Below are 22,236 nucleotides of genomic sequence, written 5' to 3' on the forward strand. Positions count from 1 at the left end.
ATAAAGACATGAGACATGAGGGAACAAGGAAGATGCCCCTGGGGCAGCACGGTGGGTGGGGCCAAGGGAGGCTCAGAGGAAAGAGCTGGGGGGGGGGTCTCCCGAAGCCAGTGAGGCTGAACCGGACACGAAGGACCCTCTCCATCCTTCAAGTGTGTTTCATGGAAGGAAGGAGAAAAATAAAGGCAGCATTGGGGAAGGGTGCTTCTGGCAGCAATGTGCAGACTGTGCTGTTCCAGCTTGTTCCATGGACCCTTGGCCTAAATCTGACCTGTTCAAGAACATGGTTACCTCATGTTTCTACTCACAAGGCATCACCTTTATGTTTCTTTCAGAGTCCAGGCGAAAGAAACGACACATCTACATTTCCAAGGCTGCGGCATGCTAACAGGGGAGGGGAGGTGGAGAAGCGCAAGGAACTGGTGCCTCCAGGCCTGAGACAGGACCATCTGGTAGGAGAGGCAGCCAAGGTAAAACAACTAGAGTCTGGAGATGATAGGGACAGAGTAGGTGACTGGATAGTTCATGCCACTAGGGGACTGTAAGTAAAGAAGAAAGTATGGGAGACCCCTGTAAATTACTGATCACTCAAGGAAACAGGTTTGCTTAACCACAAAGCCGAGCAGGCTTGCTTAGCAACAGAAGCATGAGACATGCCCCCAAACAATAAAATGGTGGTGGACTGAGACCCACATCCTGCCCAGTGAGCTCAGTAAGTTAATGATTCCTAGGACACGCTCCTCTGAGCACACTAAAAACAAAACTATAAGGAAAAGGTGACATTATACTAAAACCTGAGATGATTCACCATTTTTAGCATATGTTACTGCCCTTCTGCTAATTTAAATAGCACCATGACAGTCCCAGCCTGACCATGTAGAGATAAGAAAACTCCCCCACTGACACGGAGGAGGAACTAAGGATGCAAGCATGACGTCTACGCAAGAATGAGGAAGAAGGTGGTCTTCTCCCCCTCCCCATTTTTCCTTTGATTATAAAACTGTAGCCCACTAAGTTCTCGGGACATAGCACTCTCTCACCTGCCTGCTTGTAAGCCTCACAAGCGTCCTATTTTAACAAATCACTTCTTATCTATCAGTTTGCTTCTCACTGAATTCTTTCTGCACTGACACATAAAGAACCAGAGCTCCTTGGAGCCCCCTGACACACATTTCTGTGGTTTCAAAGGAGCTGGATCAGGCCCTGATGGCCAGGTCAGTTATCAAACATCCAGACCCTGTGCAGTAAGAGGGAGCTATCTCACCATCAGGCCACATCTCCCACTGCCCACCTGCCTCTGGCACTCCCATACCCTTCTCTTTCCTCCTCCTCCTGTCCCCAACCAAGTGCCCACTCCTACAGATGTGGGAGTGTAAATTATCTCATTACCTGGTGTGGTGGCAGCAGCCTAAACTTGGAATCAGAAGACCTGGGTTGGAATCCCACTTGGCATTCACTGGCTGTATGACCCAGGCTACCTCTCCCTTCCCTCATCTATGAGGTGGGATAAATAAGAGTCAAACAGGGGACTTCCCTGGTGGTCCAGGGTAAGACTCCGGGCTCCCAATGTAGTGGGCCTGGGTTTGATCCCTGGCTGGGGAACTAGATCCCACATGCATGCCGCAACTAAGAGTCTGCATGCCACAACTAGGAAGTCCGCATGCCACAACTAAGATCCCGCGCGTCGCAACTAAGACCCAGTGCAGCCAAAATAAATAAATAAATATTTAAAAAAAAGAAAAAAGAGTCAAACGGGAGTCCAAAATTATGAGGATTAAATATGTTAACAATGAACTTCTCTATAATACTACAGTTGCGATGATGATTAAAGTAATTTACACAATGACCAATGTGAATGACCATCAAATAGCCTTTGTGCTTCAGGTAATATTTATCTTTAAAATGGAAAGTTTGTCAAATCAAATGAATCTCTCATTGGTGAACTCTGCTTGACCAATTCTTCTGACCCCCTTTAAGTGAGTCTGGGGCAAGTTGGCCCTTTCACTCTGGCCTCATTTTTATTTCAAAGACAAATACGGTTTCTAGGATGGAGGAAGACAAGGAAGCATCATTTCCATCAGTTATTGGCCCACTTTTTATACCCGGCACCTAGGTGCACTGCAGATGCTCAGATCAGAAGTCCATACTTAATGTCTTGAAATAAATAACTTTAAGGACTGAAGTCTGGAATGACCTGGGATTGGATGATCGAGTACCTGGTGTCATAAAATTCTGTGTTGAACAATCACAAATCAAAGCTGGGGACTTTGGTAATTATCTACAGAGAATGCAAACCTGCCTGAGGTCCCTGAAATCTGTTACTTCATTCATTCATTTCTTAAACACCTTGTTTTCACTGTCCTTTCTACTACTAACTTCCATGTAACATTACAAATAGATTAATTAGTAAAATATTTGGTTCCCTCCCTCCCTTCTTTCCTTCCCTTCTCTTTTTTTCCTTTTTTCCTTTTTTAAATAATTTTGAAATATCAGCTTAAAACATCAGTTTAAAAAACAACAGTTAAAAAGAAAACCACTAAATGTCAACTGCCCGAAATTCTTTTGTGCCTGTGATCCTACTATATGACAAGAAACCATCCTGAGGAGATAATTAGATCTTATCTGTGAGTAGTGGTGGCAAGATGGGAGTAGGTGGGAGAGTCAACATTTGACCAAAACAAAGCAATTCACATGATTAGTTAGGGGGGAAAAAATGACTCACACAGGTGGCTGGGGTTCCTATCTGATGAATGAAACTCTGACACTCCGATGAGGTGGTCATATATTTTATTTGTCCCTCTATGGCCAGAAATTTAGGAATGCAAACTGGATCAAGAGGAAAAGCAGAAAGTAAACTGATACATGAAATGTAAAGTATTTCTGTTGGTGATCATGGTGGTAGAGAGCAGAACAGACCAGAAAGACCTCACCGCCCCTCCCCACTTCTTTTTTCCCCACAAGTTTTCACAGATGGTTTTATTAGTTGTTTCCAAACTTATACAAGGATTGGGGGCTAGAGGTAATGAAATTTAGCAGCAGTGCTGGTGTTAAAGAGATAAGGTTTTAGCCCCAAGTAACACCTTTCAATCTGCCCTGTAACAATAGAAAGGTGCTTCAGGCAGGGTGGTGTCCCACATTTTAACTTGCCCCCAGAAAATATCCTGAATTTCACAGATGTTCACAGTAACCTGACCTGATTGTAAATATCTTCTCTCTGTAATTCCCCCCCTGGTTAAATGAAGCTATGCAAAGGGCAGACAAAAAGCAAAGCAGGAAGCCTCCCACACTAGAAATCGAAGGTAAGAATCACAGAAGCCAAATGGCTTTTATTGAAGGGTATTTTAAAGCCAATGTAGACATATATGGCTATTTGTAAATCCTCCACATGTGTGTATAAACATGTACTTCACACATCAAAACTGGATTGGTTCCTGAGCCACAGAAGGTACTGAGAACAAAGTGAAAGCAACTGAATTGTAGAAAATACATACTTCCAACGTATACAACAAAGGAGTACTACTTTTAATACACCAAGAGCTAAGAAAGTAATACACTAGAAAAATGGGCAGAGGAAATGGATAGGAAGACCACACATGGGAAAAAATACAAATAGCTGATAATATAAACTACTTGCTAAGTACAGCAGTGATCACAGAAATGTAAAACTAAAGACAATCTATCCATCTTAAACTAGCAAAAGCTAAAAAATGTTAATAGTTTTCGGTCCTGGGCAGGGTATGGGGAAACAGATACTCTCACTCTCTCCTGGGAGTGTACATTTGTACAGACTTTAGAGGAAAATATGGTAGTGCCTATTAGATTTTTTTTATTGGAGTATAATTGCTTTATAATGTTGTGTTAGTTTCTGCTGAACAATGAAGTGAATCAGCTGTATGTATACATATACCTCCCCCCTCTTGGACCTCTCTCCCACATCCCCCTCCCCCATCCCACCCATCTAGGTCATCACAGAACACCAAGCTGAGCTCCCTGTGCTATACCGCAGGTCCCCACTAGCTATCTATTTTACACACGGTAGTGTATTTATGTCAAATCTAATCTCCCAATTCATTCCACCCTCCCCTTCCCCCCGATTACCTTTGATTTGGGCATCTTCTCATGGAAATACACCCACATATTCAGAAAGATATACACGTCCAAGGTTCACTGAACATTGTTTGTAAAATCAAAAATGCAGAGGAGGGTTTCCCTGGTGGCGCAGTGGTTGAGAGTCCGCCTGCCGATGCAGAGAACACGGGTTTGTGCCCTGGTCCGGGAGGATACCACATGCTGCAGTGCGGCTGGGCCCGTGAGCCATGGCCGCTGAGCCTGCGCGTCCGGAGCCTGTGCTCCGCAACGGGAGAGGCCACAACAGTGAGAGGCCCGCGTACTGCACACACACACACACACACACACACACACGCAGAGGAAAATGCAATGTTTATCAACAGGGAAGTGCTTATGCAAAATATGATACAGCTAGACTGTGACATTTTCTGAACTTTAAAATGAGTGAGATAAAATCATGTATATTGACATGAAAGCACGTCCAAGAAACTTTTGACTAAAAAGTGCAGTTTGCATAGATTATGCATCGCATAATTCCAAATTTGTGAAGAAAAAAATGATTCCTATATATTCATGTGTATTTCCATAGAAGCAGTCTAAAAGGACACCAGCTGAAGACAGGTGAGGTTGGGGGGATGTGAGAGGAATTACACTTCTTCTTTCATACGTATCTGTGTCAAGAATGTATTGTGTATTTTAATGATGGAAAAAATACAGATTGATTTTGCTGAGGCTGGAAAAGTGGAAAACGTTGTTCGGGTGTTCTTCAATCTCAGCACGAATTGTTGGGGTCAGATGAGGAAGTCTGAAGGTCTTTGATTAGTTCAGCTACTTTCGCAGAACATTTAAAGTGCCCCGCTAATTTGCTAATTACTGCCCATTAACTAAGGGGAGAGGGAAAGAAGAGGAGACATCACAGCCCTGTCAGACCTGTGGCCTCACTCTTCAGTGGATATTAGTATGAAGCAGTTGTCTCCCCGAGTTCACCGTCCACATTTGCTTCATCAGAGAACATGGCATCCCTCTGCCCAAACCTTCCACTGACTTCCCATCTCACTCAGAAAAATCGACATCCATATACAACAGTCTACAGAGGTCCATGGCCTCCTACCGTTCTTGTCAACACACTTTACCCTTTGGGCCTCTTTTCTGTTTCTCAGACACAGAAAAAATCCCTGCCTCTGAGGCTTCGCCCTTGTCTTCCCTCTGCCCGGAAGGCTTTTCCCTCAGGTATCCCCAGGTCTCTCACCATCACTTCTCTCACAGCTTTCCTCCAGTGGTGCCTTTTAGTGAGGCCCGCATTGACTACCATATCTAAGGTTGCGATCTCCATACCTCCACCCCAAGATTCCCTGTCTCTCCCACACTTTATTATCACCATCTGTTATTTTTAAATTTATTTTGTTTACCGTCTCTCTCCAATGACAAAGATTCTCTCCATGGCCAAACTTTAGCGGAGCTCCTCTGAGCCCTCTTCCTGACTAGGCCTCAATCTTAGCCTGTAAATATTTGAACTAACGCTAACGTTGTTTCTAATGGCTCAAGGCTGCTTCCCTAGGATGGCCCCAGCCCCCCTTAAAGTGCCTGCCTGAGAAAACTCAAGGCTGCCAAAGAATTTACTATTTGTTCCAACCAATCTGAAGATAGGGTCCCCTGGCTCCCAGCCTCTGTGGGAGGGTAGGAGCCTAACTTCCATAAGTGATAAGGAATGAGCACCAGCGAACAAGCCCAAACTAGTTTCACATGGACCAACGCCCCTTTTTCACACTTCTTGTAATTTTTCAACTTCCTGACCCTACTGAGTCCCTGCCCACTCCCCTCACTACTCCCTCCTCCTTCCTTTTTTTTTTTTTTTTTTTGCGGTACGCGGGCATCTCACTGGTGGCCTCTTCCGTTGCGGAGCACAGGCTCCGGACGCGCAGCCTCAGCGGCCATGGCTCACGGGCCCAGCCGCTCCGCGGCATGTGGGACCTTCCCGGACCGGGGCACGAACCCGCATTCCCTGCATCGGCAGGCGGACTCTCAACCGGGGCGCCACCAGGGAAGCCCCCCTTCTTCCGTTTTTAAAATATTTTTTTATATATAATACACACACACACACACACACACACACACATATATTTTGGCTGCGCTGCACGGCTTGTGGGATCTTGGTTCCCCAACCAGGGATCGAACTTGTTACCCCTGCAGTGGAAGCATGCAGTCCTAATCACTGGAGCACCAGGGAATTCCACCTCCTTCTCCCTTTAAAACACCCAGTCACCTCTGTACAAACTGAAGTCAAGTTCAGTCCATCCTGGACTCTTTTCCCTATTCCTTAGAATGTTACTGCTCAAAATCTGTCCTTTCCACTTTCACTAGCAACAGGCTTTGTTTATGTTTAACATTCCCCACTGTAATATAGGCTCCAAGGGCTGGATTTTGTTTTCTTACTGGCACATAATAGAGACTCAGTAAATACCTGCTGAACATCACTGATGGATGGACAAACGTGTGTGGGTTTTAGTCCTACAGGCACATTTCCAGGCTGGGATAAGCATGTTTAAGCTTTTGGATGAAATATATTGCTCACTTCACTCTTTAAATACCTGGCAAGTGACAGGTGCCCGACTATCACAGATCATTCCAGTCTTCCTACACTTCCTACACTTATCTTCGATTTGTTTTTAATCCTGATAGAGCACCATCTGCTACATGCTTAATATCCTCCATAAACGTAAAGGACCGAGCACAGAATACCATGCTAACGAACGATTATTGCAAAGTACTGTGTGAAAAGTATCTGCTTCACAGAAAGACTTTTGTTGTTGACGGTTATTTCCTCTACTTCCCACCCTTTATTTCCATCTATGGCCCTGGTGTTGAAACTACCCTTCAACCCAATTCCCCCCGTGCCTCTCTGGGTCTCCATTCCCCAAACTTCAATGAAAGTGCTTTGGCTATGAATTCCAGGACATTTTTTCCGATGCCATCCAATGATGTCTTTTCAGTGTTTATTCTCTAGGTTCTCTTAGGTGATCTGACTGCTGCTACTCAACCTCACTATACTCTTTCTCCCTTATTCTTCTCATTTTTTTTTTCAGCTGTGCCTTCTCACCACTTTTAGGTGACTGCAAGCTGTCCCAAGTATAATCTGTCACTTCTAACACATGCTTTATAAGCAACTACTATAAGTGAGGTAGTACGGAGATTACAAAAGTCTAATACTCAAATGCTGCACTCAAAGAGATCGGAGACAGTCTATACTCATAGGAGAAGTTAAAGTTTACTGCACAGTGGTTGCTTTAATAATTATTTGTTGAACGAAGTGGTTAGGTAGGAAAATTCTGGCACTACCCAAGGCGATAATAAACTGCTACATGATTGACACGATAAGTGAAAGTTCTCCATTTAGAGCTGTGGCTTCTCCCCACTGTTATACTTCTCACTCCTAAAGGGTATTTTCTGTGGGGACTGTAACATCAACCACAGGTGACTAAACTAACATATCTGCTTATTACATCCTCAAATCTGCATATTTTCCAGCAGCCTTGTGATTCTCAGAGGGACCACCAACATTCTGATCCTCAGGTCCATCTTAGCATCTGCAGTCTCCTTGGAAGGAGGATCATGCCCAGCCCATCAGGGCAGAAGTTCCTGAGGCCTCCCTTCCTTCCCACATCCATGAGAAGCCCTGGTCTGGGCATCAATAACCTCAACTCCAGTCCCCTTCAGCCCCTCCCTCTTCTCTACAAAAGGCATCACAGACACTGAGAAATGAGGAATGAGAAATGTAAAGCTTTACACAGATGTAAAGCTTTTCAAACGTGCATATTCATCATTTACTCTTGTCTTTCCATGTTTGGAGTAATGCCATCTCAAAAACTAGATTTGAGTCATGAGTTTCCAGTGATGAAAGTGTTTTCATCTTAGGTTAAAAAAAAAATTCTGGGTCAAAGTTTAAAATTCTGGGTCAAAGGGTGCGAACTTCCAATTATAAGGTAAATAAGTCCTGGGGTGTAATGTACAGCATGGTGACCATAGCGAACAGTACTGTACTGTGTATTTGAAAGTTGCTAAGAGAGTAGATCTTAACAGTTCTCATCATGACAATAAATTTTTTTGTAACTGAAGGCAGGGATGGATTTCAACTAAACTTATTGTGCTAATCATTTCACAACACATACATACATCAATCATTATGTTGTACACCTAAACTTAATACAATGTTATATGAGAGTTGTATCTCAAAAAAGATTCTATCTCCATCTCTTCATCCTACCATCTGAAAACCCGCTAGACACTAGACGCATGAAGACTGTACAGATAGAATCCCAGGAACCCACTGACATGGGCACTCTTGAAGCAAAATATCCTGCATGGGTGGAAGTTCTACAGGTTCCTCTCACTAAATCTTTCAGAGCTTCCACCTCTTATAAATAATACATAGTCGGGCTTACCAAACAGGAAAGCAAGAGTAGACTTTTAAGCAGTATAGAAGTTTCCACGGATGGAATTGTAAGCTACATTAGTGCTAGAAGGAATCCATCCTTAAAGTAGTTGACAAGCCCAGTGGAAGCTCTCCAGAGGTTTGCTCCTCAAAGCGTGGTTCATGGGCCAGCCGTATCAGCAAAACTTAGAAGCCTATAAGAAAATGCAGAAGCTCAATCTCCACCCCTACTGAACTGCAACGAGATCCTCAGGTGATTCATAAGCACAGTGACATTTGAGAAACTGGAGACTGTAACCCTGTCACCTAAATCAGATGTGGACTCAGGTGAGAGCTCTGGTCAACAGGCCATTACAGCAGGTTGATGTAGTTGTCCACTGATGCACTGAAACATCACCCCTTCTAGAAGAAAATGGTGGACTTAGGGCTTCCGGGGGGGGGGGTCTGACTAGGACTCTAATTTTTCATCGTTTGTGGCATGGCTTTGTTGCTTGTTGGCTATGAGCAGAGCGGCAAGGTGATGATGGCTGAAAACCACAGCCTGGGATTAAGGGCTTCCTTGCTGGGGCACAGGGACCAGCTGAATCATATCGAGACACCTCCACCCCCAGCCTCAGTAAGAGTCTAACACAGGTGAGGGCCTGCGAACATGAACATCAAGGGACGCCTTGGAGGGAGAGGGCTCAGAGAGCAGCAGTTAAAGCATGTGTGTGCAGAAACAGAAGGGGGGAGTGGCAGTCAGGCAGCCGAAAGCAGGACGGTGGGATGGGGGGACATTTACACACAGATTTTGATGCAAAAGGTAAGTTTTCCGGCACTAGAAAGTTCAAAACACCTGCTTTTTCCTTTCTGCAGCTTCCTGGCAACTGCTGGTCCCTCCAGTGTATTCCTGGGCCTGGGCAGACACTCCCATCTTGCCATTGCCTGAGGCCACAGACATTTTTCATCTCCCAGCCCGCTGGGAATTTGTCAGCTGCCTAAAGAAACATCATCCCAGTGAAAAACTACCAATCGTGATCTGGATAATTTCATGTGACCTAATGCCAACCCTAAACCTATGCTAAGAAATGTTTTATCAGATCAGGCCAGAGGAATGCCATCCCACACCCCAAACAGGCCCCAGAAGCCAGGGTCACCCTCTGGGAGAACATAATCCACAGAGAGCCAGGGTTTGAATCAGCCTCACTGCCTCAGGGTTCCATTTGGAAAGAGGCACAGGCCTGATCTGCTGTGTGAGACCTATTGTTACAGCTCCTAAAGGAATGCGGGGTGGAGGATGTCTGGTGAATGACCAATGAGGGCTGAATGGAAATACAAGGGGCCTAGGTGGCACCACGATTATGTGCACCCTGCAGCTGGTGTGGTGGTTGTGGAGGGAGACATGGGGTATCCCATCAATCGGCCAAGAGAGAAGACTGTCTGTCTTCACACCCAAACCATCTCCGTCGTGTACTTCACACTCCTCAATCCATAAGATCTGCCCTTGTGACCCACCCCTCCAACAGGTGTCCCCACCCTGTACCCCGGCCAACGACTTCCATCATCCTGCTACTCTTACCTTGTTCCCTAGGAAGATCCCTCCTTCTTGCTTCCTTCGCCATAACTCCAAAACACCCCGCTGTGCTGCAGAACATCCGCTTCATCATAGACAACTGTTTCCTTATTCAACCCAATTTTATTACCCCACTCTTTTTTCAGTTAATTTATTTTTTAATTGAAGTACAGTTGATTTACAATACTGTGTTAATTTCAGGTGTGCAGCACAGTGATTCGTTTTGGGTTTTGTTTTTGTTTGCAGATTACATTCCATTGTAGGTTATTACAAGATATTGAGTATAATTTCCTGTACTATACAGTAAATCCTTATTGCTTATCTAGTTTATGTATAGTAGTCTGTATCTGTTAATCCCATATTCCTAATCTGTCCCTCTCTCCACCCCACTCTTCTTCTTCTTTCTGAGCCTAATAGGCATTTGGCTTTCTTCAGTGGCACTTTCGCTTCCCAGAAGCCCAGGAATTCCTCACTTTGCCGGTTCTCTGGTACACTGAGGTAATGGTGTGTTTTCCCATCCTAACCATCTCTAGTCTAAGAACTATCCTGTCCACACCTATAAGAGTGCGTGCCAGCAGCCTTGCTTGTCCCATACAATGGATATTGCTGGTTATGGGAATGGCTACCTGACCCAGGCTGGGCATTTGGAATTGGATCCAAGGACACCAAGGAGTCTCTGTTTGCTCTAACTGAAGACGTGTGAATGCGGAAACTCTGAGGAAACGCGTGCTTGTAATAGCAGAGAATCTGGTATGGCTGGATGCATGGATGGATGGGAAGATAGATAGATAGATAGATAGATAGATAGATAGATAGATAGATAGATAGATAGATAGATAGAAAGGTAGATAGATAGATAGATAGGTAAGTAGGTAGGTAGGTAGATAGAGCCCTAGGGGAAAAAAGTGATGGAGAGATGGTGAAAGAGTGCCCTTCTTGGCCACAGGCAATTTATCAGCTCCTGGTTCTGGGTCCTCATGATACACAACTCTATCTACTGGTTTTGAACTGCTCTTATATCCTTATACAAACAAAAACAAAAACTTCTTTCGAACAAGGGAGTCTCTAATCCTGGCTATGGAAAATTGTTCATTTTGAGCAAATCCTTGCTATCACTTAATAATCTTCTCATTCATGCCTTACTGAAGCCCTCCCACAGATGTCACATTGTCTCCTTTACTTTCTTAACCTCAGAGTCACTACGTTAATGGCCCAAACTGACCTGCTTGGTTACCACACACTAAATCAAGTTGTTACATATTCTGGGGGTATGAAGTATTACCATAAAGTAACATGAATGACTTAGATGTCCAAATGGTTGTTATTCCCACCAAAATAATCATGCAGGGAGACAGTATATGTATTCCCACAATGTGGCCACTGTCCTGGCCATTTCTGGAATGTCTCTTCAAATCTTCCCCACTGACAGTAAATCCATGTCTCTGAAAGTTAGACATGATTTTTAGAAAGAGCTACAGTCGTGCTGTATCCAGGGAAAGTGGATAAAATGAGGGATTGAATATTTTAATCATAAAGCTTTTGTTAGAAACACTGTTTTACCCAGCAGAATCCTAATTGAAATAAGCATATCTTCCATAATTGGAATAAGTATATGACAATTCGAAAAGATAACATTCATTTGAAGACATAAGTTCTATTACATTTATTAAATACAAATCATGTTCTTTGTCATCATCAAATCTTTCTGTCCTCTTCATCTAGAGAAGCAGCAATCAAAGATTTATAAAGCCCAGTAGGTTGGAGAAGAAGGATTTGACAAATGTTTGTTATTGATGTTTAGGTTACTCAATTATTATCTAATAGAAATAAGACCGATAAAGAAGACGCCATTCAGGTAGGTTACAATATACATGAAGGCAAAAGATTACACACCAACCTGATGACCTGAATCGTGGCCACAAATTATACGTCACATGCTTAAAATACGTGAGCTGCTGATCCAGAATGGAAGCAGCACACCGATGCTATTCCCACCCTAGTAAGAGCCCTGAGCTCTGGGGATGGATAACGCACTTTTCTTTAAGTCACAGGTTTCTTCCTGTTATGAGGGGTAAGCAACAGCTACTTTTTCTCAAGCCTTCACAGAGGCATCGAGAAACTGCTAAGTAAGGTATATAAATGTCAAGTTTTAGCCAATAGGTCACGCAGTGAGCTAGATCTCAGAAACCTTTCTAAGGCAAGCCTTGCAACCCACTTCTCCGTGCAAATTTCAGCTAGTGTGATCAAAGGTAATGAGTCAGCCAGGAGGGTGTTTTAAAAACACTAAAGCTGCTTCAGGGTTTTCTTCCTGAGCTTCACTGTAACTGAAACTACACTTGTACTCTGAGACAAGATAGGGTTCCTGGGCATGAATTACACACATGACTCCAAGATTGAGTTGTTTTAGGTTAAAAGAACGCACCTCAGTAACGATCACTGAAGCATGCTTGCCTGAAAATACAGGATCCCAGAATCCCGTTACAGTTAATCCAAATTTGTTGTTTATACTAGAAATCTGAAGTGTTGGATAGACCTTAAAATAGACAGACAACTGGCTGGGGCCTGAAAATGACCTTTTGATGGAAACATGTTTATTCTGATGATCTCAGAATAGTATTTGTAGAGTAATACATAACTGGATTTCCTCCCTGGTGGTGGGGTACATACGAGTCGTTTTCCCTGAGTGGCGATGGCTGTGCACTAAGGTTCTGTTAGGTAAGGAAAAGAGCGTGAGCTTTGAAGTCATAAAGATTTGAATATCTGTTCTACTACTTCCCTGCTACCTGTGGGACTGGGTGTGTTATTCCATTTTTCTGAAGCCAGGTTCCTTATCTAAAAAGTGGAGCTGATACTTAGCTATGTCACAGGGTTGCTATGAAGATGAAATGTGATAGCGTGTACAAATATGCAGGACTGGATTCGTGTTAAAGTTCACTTCCTTCTAAGCCCTCTTGCCTACGCTCTTGCATCCAACACCCAGCACTGCCCTGCAAGGAGGCTGCAGAATCCCCGACACCAGCCCGAGGCTGGACTGACATTCACGACTTCCCTTTCACGAACTACTTTTATGAAGATATTGTGAAGCAAGGTTCACACAATACTCCCAAGGAAGTGCTCAGGATTTCGTCAACAGCTCTTCAAAAACAGTCTAGTTAATTTTGGGTTTTGTGTGTGTGTGTGTGTGTGTGTTTTAAACATTTGGAAATCATAGCTTCTATCCAACTTTCCATTTATATATTTTCTCACTTCGCCTAGTTTTTTGATTTATGACTTCATGTCAAAAGAACTGACTTTTAGGGAATTCATGCATTAAGTCCATAAATATTTAGTAAGCACCTACTATATACCAGGCCCCGTATCCGGCACTGAGAATGCAAAACTCAACTAAACATAATCTCTGTTTTCAGTGCTGTTACAGCACAAGGAAGGAAGCACAGTCAACTACACCATAGTAAGTCCTGTCACAGCCGGGTGCCCAAGGTGCCGCCATTTACATGGCACTCTAAAGTCCAAAAGCACTTTCACACTTTCAGCCTCACATGAACCCTATGAGCTAGGCGTTACCGTTACTCATCATTTCCAGGTCAGATATAAGGAAGCCAAGCGGAAGGAAGGGGAGTAAGCTGACCAGGATCACACTGATAATAACCGTGGTTCTGTGTCTCGAATCTCAGCTGGCTGTGTTCTCCCCACCATCTCCCTCAGTGTCCATGTCAGAATACACTCCGAACACGCCCCCTATCAAGCTTGCAAATGCCTTACAAATGTCACCTAAATTGTGTCTGCCGGGAAGCATTCAGACACAGGAAGTTCTCATTCTCTGGCCTTGGCCTAGCACCCTAACCTCCCTTCTCTCCCCCAGGACCCTACTGCTGAGTGTTTTCTGATGATGCCGGGTTGTTTCAGGCCTTGGTGTTTTTTCTGTACTCTTTCCTCTCCCCAAACACTCCTCCTCCATCTTCCTGTTCCTCCTCTTGCCTGGAGATAGTATAGGTTTCACCTCCTCCCGGAAGCCCTTCCTGATTACCCTCCCCCAAGCCATTTCCTATAGCTGAGCCTTCTAGGTTCTCCCCCAGGCCCAGGACTGGGCACAAGTCATAGCTCAGACTTGGAAGACTGCCTGTCTTCCCCCCACTGTTCCTTTAGGGATGTCTTTACAGCCCCTGTGTTTAGCCCACTAGCTGTTTGTTGACTGAATGAACAAAGAAAAAATCAAGATATGCTCCCTCACCTAGTGTACCACCAGCAGTGGCTGGAGCTCAAAACAAATCCACAGCTTTGCCAGCAGTCTCAGAGCTACTACTGAACTACTGATGCCAACTAGAGCTTCCCCAGTTTAGGTATAATTCGCTCTTCAGGCATCCTCTGAAAATAAGAACAAGAGTCATCACCACCATCACCAGTCATTTTTTGAGCATACACATGGCAAATAACAATGGCTTAGACCACTACACATGCTGCTGTCTCTAGCCAGCCACATCCTTTCTGCTTTCATTCTTACTCCCCAAATTGCAGAACCATGTCTGCTCATCTCTGTACACCCAGAGCCTAGAACAGTGACTGGCACATAGCAGGCCTCTCACCTCGATAAATATTAGTTGAATGAATGAATGAAACTGCCCCGGCTCACTTCTTCTTAAGTGACCTTATTGGCACTAAGTGAAGACTTCACCCTCCAGGCCACAACTGGCTTGAGTTTGGGTGGGTATCGGATCAAGACAGACAATGTCTCTGTGACCTCTGTGTGACCTATGACCTATGGCTTTAAACAGTGGATCTGCTCTAGGGAATCTGAACTGAAAAACACGAAGAAAGTTGTCCAGGTAAAATACGGACAAGAACCAAGAGGAAGTGAAGGTAAGCTGTGGTGGGGAGGTAGGAGCTATGAGGTAGGGTTTGTGTGAGTAGATGGATGAGGAAACACCCACAAAACAGATTCTCACCAGGAGAATCTGTTCGGATTAGGAAGCAGAGAGGCAAAGAGAAGCTGAGAGTCGGGGAGGCCGCGCCATCCCTGAGGAAGCGCTAGAAGAGAAAGAGGAACTGGTCCGTAGGGCCGCCTCCGTTCCCGACAGCTCTCTGGTCTCAGCTCCAGGTCAAGTGCAACCTGGCTTAACAGGCATGTCCTTACCTAACAGCTGAAGATGATTTTTAGCGTTTCAGCGTCTGCTGCAGGGTAACAGGTGATGCTGAGTTTTAAAATGTCTTAACCTTGGGCACAGGACCACCTTGGCTTATAGGGTGACTGTGGGAGCGTTAGATAAAGGCACCCCTTCTGGGATGAAGCCTGACCAGTGGGCAGCTCCTAGCTGGATGGGAAGCCCACAGCCTTTGCACAAAGAAAAAGGTTCCCTTCTTGGAGGAGGTGGGGGCATGCAGGTCCACCCCAGACTGTATAGCTTGGCCAGGGCAGGGCACAGGCTGCATTTGAGCCCCCCTTGTCTGCCCTGCCCAGGCTGCCCTGCTTTTCCCGGCAGGATGGTTTTACTCTCCTGTGAGAAGGCAGGGACAGAAAGTACACCCAGAGCCAAATGGTCTTTTTTTGGTTAAAAAAAAACAACCACTCTGAGTTATGTGAATGGAAAGTGAGCCGGCATCCATTGCTCTTGCCTAGGGCTGCTCCGGCCCCGCTGTGATGGGGCCCAAGAGTTCCCTTGGGACTCCCCACCCCGGCTTGGCATGTCATTATGCTTTGGATAACAAAGGCTGAGCATGCAAACACCAACTGGAGTAGTTAGAACCTTAGAGGGCAGTGGAAGGCACTCTGGGAGCACCGGCAAGGTGTGGACAACGAGGACTTCCCCCAATGGGACAGGTGACCGTCAACTGCAGAACCCGTCTTGGACAGCAGCACCTCGCGGCAGTGGCCAGGTAGTAGCAGGTATGGATGGACAGAACATCTAGGTTACTAGATTCTCACTCCACTAGGCACTGAACACACCAGCGATGAAAGACTCGAGACAAAGATACTGGATTTGCCATTACCTACATACCTATGTATACTAGGGCAAAGGGATGCCGGAGGGATGAATCAGGGTACCAAAAGAGATGAGACTGTGTCTGGACACCAAGCTGATGAAATGGCCCATCTGCTCATACCTCCCTTTTTAAGGTGGCTCAAACGTTTTCTGTCCTGTGCAGCCCTATGTGCAAGACTAAGAGTCATAGCTTGAAGACAGCAAACGCCTCTTGGTACTCCTACAGCCCAGTGGGTCCAGCACAGCGCTTGGTACACAGTAGGTCCACAGTCAGTACTTGATGAGCGCTTACAATAGGAGTAAGTCCTGAACTGTGTCCTAAGGCTCTTTACTTACTAAACATTGGGCTTATCAGAAAAGACCATCAGAACCCACTGAATATATTAAAGTTCTCAATGCAGAAGAAGATTGACCTGAAAATTAAGAGAACACCTGTCCATATATCATGAAAACCTTGCTTTGGGATTTTATTTTTTTTAATGGATAAAATACCACTTTATTTACAAAGAAATACTAGATTTTAAAAATCCGGAACTTCTGTTGAATTCCAGAACAGTGAATTCAAAACCATAAAGCAATGTTTTTCTAAGCTCAAAACAGGGCTGATGTATCAATTCCAATTTTACTTCAGTTATATTTTTAAAATGTACTTATTTGAAAATATATGGCTTTCTTCACGTTTTGTATGGATTTTAAAATTTAAAACTAGAGATTCTGCTGACAAAGTACATGCATGTTTATCACGTGAAAAATTAACTATTCAAATCACAAGTTAAATAAAAGCCATTGAAGCCTGAGATGCTTTTCTTGACAAAAACCCAGTAATAAAGTACAAACAGAAAGTGGATTCTCTTGTGATATCTCCACAGCATCAATAGAGTGCCAAGTACAGAGCTGGTCTTCTAAAAATATTTTTTTGGATTGGATCGTCTCTTATTGGCATAATAGGCAAAAACTTCGAGTTTCATAGTTTTTATTATTCTTTTACGGACAGAAGGGCAGAAGGGAAGCAGTGCTGGGATGTGGGGTGACTGATGGGGATGGCCGTTTGCTCTGGAGTGAGGCTCTTCTCTGACAACCCTTGGTGAACATTTTGCAGTCTTCTCCCCCCTCTCCTCCTCTGCCCCCTCCCAGCCACGCACCACTGCAAAGTTCCCTCCCCCCTCAACACTCTCCCAAAGACTCCCACCAGGTAATTAACTCATTATTAGTAATTAACCCTTGGGAAGGACTTACTGGCAACTAGCTGAAATCAAAAAAGGGAGTGAGAAAAGCCACTTGGGAGGTGGAAGCAGCAGAGGAGAATACCAGTAGGGATGTGAGAAGGTACCAAACCAAAGCCTTCAGCCTTACACTTGCCCAGGCCAACCCTGGTCACAATATCACAATACATATGGCAGCAAGTCATGCTGATATATAGGCCATAGCACGGTGGTTCCCAAAGCTTGCCACACATTAGAATCACCTGATGCCAATTAGATCAGAATCTCTGGGACTGGGACCTAGCCATGAATTGTTTTGCTGTGATTTTGGTGGTGGTGGTTTTTTTTAACTTGCCAAGGGACTCCTATGTGTAACCAACTTTGCAAACCAGTGGCAGACAGTAATGCTTCTCAAACGTGAATGTTCCTATAACAACCTGGGGATCTTGTGAAATGCAGACTGGGATTAAGTAGGTCTGGGGTAGGGTCCAAGATTCTGAGATGACACCGGGGCTGCTGGCCTGGGGCTGGCTCTGCCCAGGCCACATATGATCTCGCTTTGGATACTGCCCACTTGTGTGCCCAGAACTTCTGGGGAGGGCCTAGAAACTGGGCTACCCTATGGTCAAGGAATGTTTTCACACTCACGTAGAAGTTCACTCTTTCACACATGGGTCAGCATCGTGGGGTGCAGGGGACAACTCAGCTGAAAGCTGTCACTTCCTAATATCCTTTAAAAGTACACAGAAGGCATAGAGCTCTTGGAGGTAAAATAATTTTATAAATTGAAGTTTACAGTTCACATGAGGGGCACTTTGCACATACACATTTAAAAAGTTTTTACTCCCCTCTTCTACGTGTAGGCCTCGATTTCCATCTATGAAAATGAGAAATGGTGACACACGCTATGTTTATTTTGTCTACCGTCACCAACTGGACACATTTGCAGTTGCCTCTTTAGAGGCACCTGAATGGTTAATCTTTGTTAAAAAAAAAATCAATCAAGATTATCCAGGGGTCAAGTTCAGTCTGGCAAAGACATAAAAACCAGGAGGAAAAATACATTCAACTCAATACTTTCCACAATATGAATCCGGCAGAAGATTCTTCACAAACATCCCATAACCTACATCCCACTACCTGTATTTAACAATTCCAACCGGCTTTAAGCAAAGTGATCTGCGAAGTCAGATCAACAATACGTTTGATGTTTTCTACATATACACGTTGTGCAGTAAAAGCGATATTACAAAAGTAAGAGGGGACTTCCCTGGTGGTCCAGCGGTAAAGAATCCGCCTTACAACGCAGCGGATGCAGGTTCATCCCTGGTCAGGAGCTAAGATGCCACAGGCCGCGGGGCAACTAAGCTCACATGCCACAACTAGAGAGAGAAAAAAACCCGCACACCACAGCTAGAGAAGCCCGGGCACCACAAGGAAGAGCCGGCACTTGCAACTAAGACCCGATGCAGCCTAAAATAAATAAGTAATAAATAAATAAATCTTTTTAAAAATAAAGAAAAATTGAAAAAGATAAAAGGAATATGAAAGAGGGCTCTGACGGAAAACTGAGCTGGCTTGCCTGTGGAGTGGAGTCAGAGGTATGGAAATGTGCCGTTTTCTAAGGGGAAACCAGGCTTCAGGTAGGAGTGAGGTTGCCTGGGCGCTTCAAGGCCTGGCCCCCGAGCACAGACCCTGAAGGAGTAGTGGTGGAGGGTAGGGCGTAAGCTCTGGACCATTACAAGGGCCTGTCGCTGCTACTAGTAGATTTGATGTTAGCTTCAGTCCCAGCTTCCCAGCTTTCACGCATCCTCCGGAGATTGCAAATCAGAAAACGATGTGCAGAAACTTAACAAGCCTGGTGGACTTTTAAAAACGGTTCTACAGTTCTTAAGAAAATGCTTTGTTGAAAAGCATTTTAAAATCATTAATTATTTAATCCCCCCATAACCTCCCCATGTGGTAGTTCCACACTCTTCTTCCCACTTTAAACACCTAGATGTGAGAGACAAGGTTAAGCGATTTGCCTCCCCGCCACCCCCGCGTTACACAGCTCCGCGCTGGCAGCACCGGCCCCCAGCCTGGTTCTGGCCGTCCGGGGCCCCGAGCAGTCGCCGGAGCCGGGGGTGCACACCGGGCAGAGGGGAACCCGCGGGGAGGTGCTACCGCAGAGGCTCCAGGCTTGGTTCAAACAGTGAAGGATCACGGCCAAACTCTCACCACCACCTGCGTGGGGCTTTACAGGGAGGGAAAACTCATACTCCGGGTCCTCGGACCAGCAAACCCCCAAGGAAGGCTTTGTTTCAGAAGCAGGAGCGGTTGGGTGAGTGTTCAAGACGCGCACTGGCACAGCCCCCCACCCCCACCGTGAGAGGACCGCACGCTTCCGAGGGACCAAAGTCGCGCTGAAGACCGAGGGAAGCCTCCTCTTCCCGATGCACAAGCCTAAGAACCAGAGCAGCCGGGGCTCCCCGGCGCCGCAAAGCCGCACGGCCGCGTGGGAGCGCTCCGCATCCCGGCGGGTGCGTCTCGCCCGGGAGAAACGCGCGCCCACCCTGAGCCCCAGCCGGGGCGGAGCATCTCCCGCCGAGGGTTCCGAGCCGCCAGCCACCAAGGAGGATACCGGCAGCGGGGTGGGGAGTTCAGCTTCTCCCAGCCCCGACCCCCCCTCCCCAGCCCCTCCTCCACTCCCGCCGCCAGCCGGCTGGGCCATTGCCCGCTGACGCCCCGGGCTGGCCGGGTCCCCATCGCAGCCACCTGCCCGCGCCGGCCCTACCCCCGGCCCCCAGCGCCCGAGCTGCCCTTACCTGAACCGGAGATGTGGACCCGGAGCGGGCGGCCCCGACTCGAGCACGACGACAGGTCGCTCTGCGAGCGGCCGCGGGGGCTCGGGTCCCCGGGCAGCCGGCGCAGGGCAGGCGCTGGAGGCCGGGCGGGCGCCTCGGGCTCGGGGACCTCGGCCGCCGCCTGCCCGGCCGGCTCTCCCGGGGGCTCCGCGGGGCTCCTGCCCGCCTCGGCCATCGGCTCCTGGCGGCCCGGAGCGCGGGGTGGGGCCGGCGCCGAGGACCGCGCTGCCCGGCGCGCGGCTACCCCGAGGCAGCGACAAGGGCGGGGAGGCTGGACGCCGGGCGCCGAGAAGCTGGTGGGGAGGGCGGGAGGAGGAAGAGGACAGAAAAGTTTGCACAGGAAGGAGCCGCCTACAGCCGGCTCTTGCTCCCGCCGGCGAAAGCCGCAGGGTTCGGAGCTGGGCCGCCCTCTGTGCCCGCGAACCTGCCCGCTGCTCCACCCCCCCAGGGCCTGGGCACGGCCCTTTGCAGGATGGCAGCCATAGGGTCCCCTCTGATCGTCACCCAGGTAGCAGGCCTCAGATTAATAGAGCTTGGGGCTTCAGGAGCTGGGATGCAAGGTCAAGGTTAACGATACTATTTTCATTAGGGGTGGGGGGGCGCGCGGTGCGCGGGGGTTTTGAGGAAGGCCATGTACACACCCTTGAGCTCCCTGTGATGGAACCGAAATGATAATACCTAGTTTAAGGATGCGAAACTCGAAACTGCAACGCCAAAGGGCACTGGACTTGCTGGTGCGTTCGTGACCCATCCTGGAGACCCTTAAGTCAAGGCTAGTGACCTTCGCCGCTCACCCTTTACCCTCGAAGCCCTCTCTGCCTCCAACCTTTGCCCACATTCCTGGGTTTCTGTCTGCTGGGTAGACTCGTAGGTCATGTTTATAAAGGCCAGGCTTCCAAAGAACGGAATAAATTAACACAGATTGGAAGTCTCAGTCAAAGCTTTCTAGTGGAAAGACTGGTCTCTCAGCTGCTGTTGATTGGAAATCAGTGAGTTACCACCATGCCTTGTATGATTGCTGATTCAGCTGGTGATTCCGCAACCTAAGCTTTATCAGTTTCACGATTAGGCCCCTAAGTTGTGACTTGCCCAGAATCACTCTCAGGAGTCACCACTCCTGAAAGCTCATGGCAGGGAACAAAGGTCCCTGGGTTCACCCACAGGCCTTAGAGAGGCAGCAGGAAGAGAAGGAGACTGGGGGCTGGGGGTGGGAAGAGGGTTAGCCTTTAACACTGATTGACACACACCCCCATATTCCAGGTGTGATGTCAGACACTTTGCACATATGATATCTTTTAATAAGTAAACCTTAGGGCTTCCCTGGTGGCACAGTGGTTGAAAGTCCACCTGCTGATGCAGGGGACACAGGTTCGTGCCCCGGTCCGGGAAAATCCCACATGCCGCGGAGCGGCTGGGCCCGTGAGCCATGGCCGCTGAGCCTGCATGTCCAGAGCCTGTTGCTCCGCAACGGGAGAGGCCACAACAGTGAGAGGCCTGCATACCGCAAAAAAAATAAAAAAAAATAAAAATAAACCCTAGCAGAGAAGGTAAGAGGAAGGGGGGTCAAAAGTGAAGGGTGCAAGCTAGAGAGATACATGAATTCCCACAGAGGCCTTTGTAGCAGCTAGGTCATAATAATGACAACAGCTCGCCTGTAACGATTTAAAAGGGTTTTCACCTATCATTCTCACAGCAACTCTGGGAAGGGCCTTATTATCCCAGTTTTGCTGTGAGAACTCTCCAAATACAGGTCCATTTCCACAGAGTCAGCCATGCTTCTCTGGTCCTGCTCTAAATGTCTCCTATTTTCCCACCTCTTTAAATTTACACGGCTTCAAGTGTTACTACGTTGCTATCTTGTGTAGTTTAGGACAGAAAAAAAGATGCCTCTGCTTCAGAGCATTAACTTGCAATGTTTCAGTAGATAGGTCTTTGGTAGTATTGAAAGGGCCCTTGGAAGGATTTCCCCCTTTCCCTTGTAATCGACATTAGAGTATGATGGTGTTTCTCGTCATCATTTGCTATCCTGCGTGTTGTATTACCCGGTGATGCCGTCTGTACTCCTCACGTCCACTTCCTTAGCGGTTAGGCTCCCCTTGTCAGCTGCCTTCTTTCTGGGGCACATTTGCCTCTTCTCTGCGCTTGGGTCTCACCCCACTGG

The 22,236-nt window shown here is 46.7% G+C and overlaps 1 protein-coding gene across 2 annotated transcripts in view; it reads right to left on the minus strand.

The window, feature by feature from the left end:
* Window positions 1-20,315, minus strand: part of PHACTR2 (phosphatase and actin regulator 2) — a 260,011-nt gene extending 239,696 nt beyond the window's left edge. The window contains exon 1 of one of the 2 annotated variants that reach the window (XM_027084669.1): window positions 20,037-20,315. In XM_027084669.1, the coding sequence (XP_026940470.1) occupies window positions 20,037-20,250 (214 nt within the window). In that variant the 5' untranslated portion in view covers window positions 20,251-20,315. The remainder of the gene's footprint in view (window positions 1-20,036) is intronic. The other variant, XM_027084689.1, reaches the window with a different exon arrangement.
* Between the last annotated feature and the right edge of the window lie 1,921 nt (window positions 20,316-22,236).

The sequence above is a fragment of the Aethalodelphis obliquidens genome, unplaced genomic scaffold, assembly GCF_003676395.1.
Source record: "Aethalodelphis obliquidens isolate GAN/ISIS:26980383/991018 unplaced genomic scaffold, ASM367639v1 scaffold3, whole genome shotgun sequence".
NCBI classification, from domain to species: domain Eukaryota; kingdom Metazoa; phylum Chordata; class Mammalia; order Artiodactyla; family Delphinidae; genus Aethalodelphis; species Aethalodelphis obliquidens.